The sequence below is a fragment of the Bidens hawaiensis genome, unplaced genomic scaffold, assembly GCF_021521415.1.
Source record: "Bidens hawaiensis isolate Kalapana, Puna unplaced genomic scaffold, B.hawaiensis_p1.1 tig00000636_1, whole genome shotgun sequence".
Taxonomy (NCBI): Eukaryota; Viridiplantae; Streptophyta; class Magnoliopsida; order Asterales; family Asteraceae; genus Bidens; species Bidens hawaiensis.
In genome coordinates, this window is record NW_027491038.1 from 2,423,169 (window position 1) to 2,430,587 (window position 7,419).

The 7,419-nt window shown below is 31.7% G+C and overlaps 1 protein-coding gene across 2 annotated transcripts; it reads right to left on the reverse strand.

Moving 5' to 3' along the window:
- Positions 1–316: 316 nt before the first annotated feature.
- Positions 317–2,351, reverse strand: LOC143529182 (protein NONRESPONDING TO OXYLIPINS 2, mitochondrial-like). 2 transcript variants are annotated; one of them, XM_077025027.1, is made up of 3 exons: positions 2,110–2,351; positions 1,735–1,853; positions 317–423 (listed from the first exon to the last, which is right to left on the reverse strand). In XM_077025027.1, the coding sequence occupies exons 1-3, from the start codon at positions 2,256–2,258 to the stop codon at positions 398–400; spliced, it is 294 nt and encodes a 97-aa protein (XP_076881142.1). In that variant the 5' UTR covers positions 2,259–2,351; the 3' UTR covers positions 317–397. The 2 variants fall into 2 exon arrangements, 1 of the variants encoding a protein (XP_076881142.1); XR_013134611.1 differs by lacking the exons at positions 317–423; positions 2,110–2,351 and adding an exon at positions 809–1,218 and having other exon boundaries at positions 1,735–1,856.
- Positions 2,352–7,419: the final 5,068 nt, after the last annotated feature.

Sequence of the window (7,419 nt, forward strand, 5' to 3'; positions counted from 1 at the left end):
TAACTTGGAGTCATGGACAAACAGCTTTGTTTCTACATGAGGGGCATTGGTCCATTAGCAGAAATGATGAACCGATTAGGTTCGAATCAATGATCTTGGAGGTGGTGGCAGGTTTGTTTGTATTATGATGTCAAATATTTATGCACTGTTCGTGAGTGGAAAGATGCAATCCAACGATAAAAAATTAAAAATCATGAAATACAAAAGGGTGTCAAAACTCTAAAAATGCCTTCACTTGTTCAAATGTCTTCATAATTTAAAAATAATCAAAATCTATTAAACTGTTTTGTAAAGATCCAAGCATCTTTATGAACTTCAACATAACTGGAATAAATTACAGAACCTGGCTTCTTGTATAATAAGATAATGTTTCTCAGTCCAAACGTCTGCTGACATGTCACCTTGGAACCGATAAACCCAGCTCTAGATAAAACAAAAAAAAAGACCCGATATCAGATACTCATACCACCATCTATGTGGTACCAAATATTGCAAGTGTCACACACATAAAAAAATTAATAATCTTTGTGTATCTATTACTAGTAAAAGTGAGTAAAGATAAGTAAAAATCATTGTATTTGATCCAAGTAGTGTTCGGTTTTATTAGCATGATGCAGCAGGGCCCACCTCATGCTCCATCAGATTCATCTGGGAAAAAGGAGAATCTCATGTTACTATAATACTATACTCTTGAGCTATAAGGATGACAATGTTTTGAATTTAAATTATTTCGCTAAAACAAGTTAAATAACAAGAATCCTAGTGTCAAAAAATTCAGAATTAAACAAACAACATTTCAAGATCAAGAAAACGGAGCATATTTATGCATATTCTCCAAATAAAGTTCCTTGCTATTTGATGACCCAGGCCCACCTCTACAAACGGCAAAATGTATCACGATCCATCAAATGCATCTGGGAAAAGGAGAATTCTTGTTATTGTATACTCTAATTTCAGCTAAATGCAGCACACAATCAGTACATCTTTTGTAATCTTTGATAGTTTACTTAGATTAATTTAAGATAAATCACAAATCGTATACAGTTGCTTCACAGTTCACACTATAGCTTACGCATCAAATAGATAAACAGCCACAAAACTATCATGAAATTGGAATGCATATATAATTATATGGTTAATTAATATTCATACTTGATATGAAGACCGGTCCTGTAAATCCCAGTTCATTTCTTTCATGTATCGAAAAAAATCATGTGCCTGCAGGAACCGAACTCCAGTCAGATACCTGATACCTGATTAATGCATCCTCTAACTCTAGATGCTAAATTCCTGAATCAACTGGAATGTATGTTTTCCAAAATTTTTACGAACATGGATTTTAATTACATTCATTTTAAGATATAATTTTAAGTCTTCATGTTTTGATAGAATATTATATTACCAAGTGTCAAATTATCTAGAGCACAAATATTCTCGTTAGCTTATCTTGGAAAAGAGATACAAACTTACTTAGTAGTTACACGTATATACTATTAGAAACAGTACGAAAGCATAACACCTTACACGATAGAAGCCCAAACAATACACACTACTATCACAATGCACATTTTGGCTTAATACTTAAGTCCTTAACCACTTGAGGCATGCAATGCAATACACTAGTTTCATATAACATATTAACATGCACATGAAGAAAGTACAAACAAAATTGAAAAGCAACAGGCAAACACTTTCACACAAAGCTTGCATATTAGACTGCGAGAGTGTACGTACCTTGTGAAAGAGATCTGCAAGTCCTTGAAGCAGTGCTCAAACAGGATGTCAATCTCGCAGCAGCAACCGCATTATGTAACGGTAACATTGAGTGCACACACCCGAGTTCAGACGGGCACCTAACACGTGCATTACAACAAACTCATTAATATCAAAATATTAATCCTTAAGTAAAAAAGCAAGTGAAACATTGCATTAAGATATATGAGCAATAGTAATTTAAAGACATTTACAGCAGTCAATACCTAACTTCTGAAATTGCCTATTTTTGTGTACTGGCATCAATTGTATAAATAATAATCATCAGATGAATGATTTTAATAATAATAATAATAATAATCAGATGAATGATGATTTTAATAATAATAATAGTACATAGAAAGTGAGAAGCGAGGAAGGGGTGAGGAGGCGGATGGAAGTGAGAATTTAGTATGGGAGGAAGCGGGAGCTTTGGGGATAATAAAAGCGGATTTGAGATTTGAAATTGAAGTTTTCTTCATTAATCTGCTGCATCTGGAAGCCATCGCCAATCAAAATGAAAATTATTGTCACAAATTGAATCCAAATCCTATTGATTGATTGTTGGTTAGGGTTTTAGGGTAAGCGATAATTGAGATGTCGGGTCGTCGGTTACACGTTGTCCGGGTAAAATCCGACCCGACATTCGGGGTGTTTGTAGGACTGTAAACGAACCGAATAAACACGTACAAGGCTTTGTTTCAATGTGTTTATGCACGTTCACGAACACTTACCGAACAAGATTTTATGTTCGTGTTCGTGTTCGTTCATTAAGGGAATTAATGTATTCACGAACACAAATGAACAAAAATAAAATTGGCAGAGCATAGAGGTTGAGACTTATGTATTCATCAATGTGAATAATGAATGCATGTAAACAGATCGAATGAACACGAAGAATGACATGTTCGTGTTCGTTCATTTAACTTTAAAAGAACACGGATACTTGATCGAACAAATACATATGTTCATGTCCGTTTATTTAAAAATGGCTAATTATGTTCGTTTATGTTCGTTTGTTTAAAATCTAAACGAACATAAGTGAACAAAGATAAACTATATAAGCAAATGTAAATGAACACAAATAAACATAAACGAACTTAAATGAAAACACTTAAATAAACACGTATTAACAAATATAAAACCTTTAAGCAGATTACCTATCTGGATAATATTTAATTAATTTCTATTAATACATAAATAAACAGACATAAGTGAACATAAATAAACGAACATAAATGAACGAACAGAACATGTGTTCATGTTCGTTCGTTTAATTAAACGAACACAAAATTTTGTTCATGTTTGTTCATTTATTACTTAAACGAACATAAACGAACTTCCCGTCGAACAATTCACGAACACTTCATCGAACGTTCGGTTCGTTTACAGGCATAGGTGTTTGGGTTGCTTAAATGGGCCAGTCGTTCTGTCGCCACAAGAGCATAACACACGGTGGAACGAAAACCTTAAACGAGACCTAGCTCAAATTCTTTATTTTTATAATCCACCAAAAATGACACAAATGAGAAAAGAACTTGGGTCTCCAATGAAAAATCTCAAGCCTCCTACCACTATATCATAAATGGTGAATCTCCCTTTTCATTTATAATGGGTCAGGCTAAACGTAACCCCCCCGGTTGTTTGTCATACCCCCCCCCCCTTCTGGAAAAACCAACTTTCATATTACACTTGAAATCACATAATTAACAAATTAGCACAAAATTAAGGATTTCAGATTATTTTTTTTTACAAGTTGCGTTTTTCTTTTTATGATTTCGGGTTTCGGTTTTAGGGTTTAGGGTTCGGATTTGGGTTTAGGGTTTGGGTTTAGGGTTTATTGTTCCAAAACGTGTTGTTTCGGACACGCAAACCGGCCCACGCTAGACCGTCCCAGGTCCATCACGTGAGAGGTAAATCAGCCTCACTCAGCGGCAAGGCGATTGGCGCTTAGGATCGGTTTCGAACCCACGACCTCTAAACTATTGTTCCAAGTCTTACGCCTCCTTAACCAACTGAGCTACACGGTGGGGACAAGTTTAGGGTTCGGGTTTAGGGTTTAGGTTTTCGGGTTTAGGGTTTAGGGTTTTGGGTTCCGGTTTTAGGGTTTACTATAATTTTTTTGAAAATAATATCACTTCCTTACACAAATGCAAATAATATTTTTTTGAAAAATTTAAAAGAAAACAAAACTCTTATCTTGTGCTTTATTCATTTGTAAGTACTCATCGTATTTTATTAGACATGTAACTAGACAAAAGAAAATACAATTTTCCATTTCTCGGTTTGAAACACTTATTACTAAGATTACATAAAATTATGTTTGAAGGAATTAATACCAAACATATGATAAGATAGTGCAACAGGAGCCATTTGAATTTTTAGAGACGTGATATTTATTTGAGGCCAGGCCCATAAAAAGGTCTTGAGACTCAATAAACTTACATAAAAAGGGCTACTAATCATATTTTTTTTAACTGTTTCATCATTTTTTTTCTTGAATCATACCGGTAACAATCCTACATGATTGGTAATTATTAACGTGTTTGGTGTTCTCTATATAGGATAAAATTAAAATACAAATTGAGACAAAAATATGAAGTGTGAAAAGGATTTGTAATCACACCAAAAACTGCATAAAATAAAATCAAAAAAAATCATAACACAAAATATAAATAAAAAACGAAAAAATATTTAAAAACTTAAATGTTTCCGCTATCATTCCCGTTCAAAAAAAATGACGAAAAGACACAATGGCGAAAATGAACAAATGACACAATTGTAACTAAAAAAGACACAATATATCGCAAAATATAACACAATGTCGAACAAAATATAGCACAATGTTGAGTAATATAACACAATATAGATAAAAAAGACACAATGTCAGGATAAAAAGACACAATCAATGACGAAAATAAACACAAAACACAATGATAAAACATTTTTTTGTTTTTATTTTTTTCATTTATTTTTAAATTTTGAATTATGATTTTTTTATTTTACTTATTTTTAAGGGTTGTTTTGTGTGGCTACAAATCATTCTCATCTTTCAAATTTGTTTCCTCTTTATAGAATAATTTGACCCCTCTATATAATGAATGGAGTTAGAGATTGAATGCCTCGTTTTATGGTGTCTTATAATATAATCGTCTCAAGTATAATTGACATAATACTATGTGCTATATTGTATGATGAAGAATTTAATTTCATTTCTCGCGTCGCTATACAAAGCGACAAAATAGCAAGTTACAAAGCATGGCTTGCACCATTAATAATACGGTATGTACACTTTTAGTTTCAATACGTCTTTCACTCATTGACTAAATATCTTAGCATTATTCCCCCCACATCAATCGGCAATAACATTTCCTTCAATATATTATTTAACAAAACACTATCTTACTCCCGTCATTGTATCATTAGATGCATTTTCTATCCATATATGTTTCCCATACGGTTGAATTCTTAACAAACAACTTGCCTTTTTTGGTTATCCATATAATCATCTTTACACTAAGCAAGTTGTTTATTCCCGTCATGTACTCTTTAATGATGTGTCCTCTTTTGCTTCAACACCATAGTCGTTATTCTTGACTATGTTGTTTCTTCTTTCAATATTTATCATATATCTCAACATCTTCTCAAGTTGACCCCATCTTGTATGCTTATGTTGATATTTGGTCGATCACCCACACAACATTCACCTCACATCCTACCCTTATCATACCAAAATGGAATCATATCATTGTCGTATTCGAACTTAAAGACCTATGACCTATCTAATACCCACATCCCCAACTATAATCACTCATTCACTCCTACCCATTCCATGATCACTTTATACCAATAGGCATTACCAAACCTATCCGTAAGCATAACTCCCATGTCATCACACCTGAACAAGCGTTACATGTTTTTCATTGAAATGCGACAATGCACAATGCATATAATGCTCTTAAGAATAAGACTCAAGTTCCTATCCCTAAATCATATTGCTATATGGTTACATCTATGTGATTGTATAACTCAATTTTAAAGTTGATGTTATAGCTTAATATAAGGCTCACATAGTTACTCATTACAATAGCCATCAAGTTGTTATTGTCATGGTCAATGCTACTTTACTATTGTTATACATGAATGTTGTCATTTATACTAACTCTTCTTATAATTTGCTCAATCATAAAAACAATGTTTTAAAACTTCAAATGACTTAAATAACATGGGAACAATTTACGTTGTTAAATGAGTTATTCATTATTAAAATTATAACACATATTAATTACCAAAACCAACAATATGTTAGGAACCGTATAGTTTATTTGTACATATTATATATGTCATAAAACCATCTTCTTCTTTCTCTTCCACAATTTTATATCTTTTATGCACCATATATAAATGCATTATGCTATTATCATGATTTTCGACATATTGTTGGTTAATAAACACAACACTAGATCAATTTCAATTAACTTGATTCAATTTTTATACCGTCATAATCCTAAATAAAAAGTTATAATTAATTTAAAACCCAAAACCAAATCCTTAGATTTTGGTTTAATTCAAATTATCAAATATATTGAGTAAAGCCACATATTGTGGGTTTGGTGTAACAATGACTTTTGGACTTTTTAGAGATGTAAAATCATTCCCATCAACAATCTCACAATCTCAATCTCACATTATAAAATTAATTTCTCTCTCTTTAATTTACAAAATTTAACACACTTCAATCTTTTACTCCCATTAACAACCCAATCTCATCCTTTTTTTATTAAATAAATTCAATTTATAATTAGTTTTGATTAACTATATAAATATAATTAAGTAATTATATTTTTTTTAAATATAAAAAACTTTAAGTATATATATTAATCAATAGAAAACTAGTGGTTCAAATAAGATAATTCAATAATGGTTAAAACTAAAATTTTATATAAAAAATACGTTTTTTTAAACAAACTCCATTTTTAACGAAATTTACACCGGAATGCTCACAAAAAAAAACTAAGTAAGACTGTGTTTTTAGATTTTTTTTTAAAAAGTCAAATATAATAAGTTATAAAACAAAAACCAATATATATATATATATAAATAATTGTTATGAATTAAAAAGAAAAAATAAAATAAAAGCACATCCATTCATATGCTGACACGTGGTCATTATGGGAAAATATGGGATTGCAATCCCAATTGGTGGACCGATCCGGTTTACCCTTTTCATGCCATTTTTTTTTAATTATTGAGATTGCAATCTTAGACCATAAATAAGAGTAATCTAAAAAACACCTACTTCTTTTGAGAGTAAGGTATATTGACAAGGACGGTCCCATGTGCTAGGTATTAAAGTGTCGACAATGACACTCACCACATATAACACTCTTCCTATTATATTTGGAGCCAAATAAAATTATGTTTTGACCAATTAGAATCGCTTTTTATTCTTTTTTAATTTGGACCGCTAATTCCCATTATGTGTTTGAAAGGGTAATTGCTTTGTTTAAAAGGGACATGAAGTCCTTTATGATGTCAGGTGGTGGTAAAAAGTTTGGGTTTTATCAATGGAGATTCAAGTTCAAACACAACTAACAATAATTTGAAAGGATATGGGTGACTCAATGAAGGAATGAAGACTGAGGTTTTTGTGATCTCCTGTTCGAT

Excerpts from the sequence above, each read along its gene's own strand:
- LOC143529182 (XM_077025027.1), bottom strand. The coding sequence starts at position 2,258 with ATGGCTTCCAGATGCAGCAGATTAATGAAGAAAACTTCAATTTCAAAT. Across the intron at positions 1,854-2,109 it reads CCTCGCTTCTCACTTTCTAT|GTGCCCGTCTGAACTCGGGT; the intron begins GTACTATTATTA and ends TGCACGTGTTAG. Across the intron at positions 424-1,734 it reads TTGCAGATCTCTTTCACAAG|AGCTGGGTTTATCGGTTCCA; the intron begins GTACGTACACTC and ends TGTTTTATCTAG.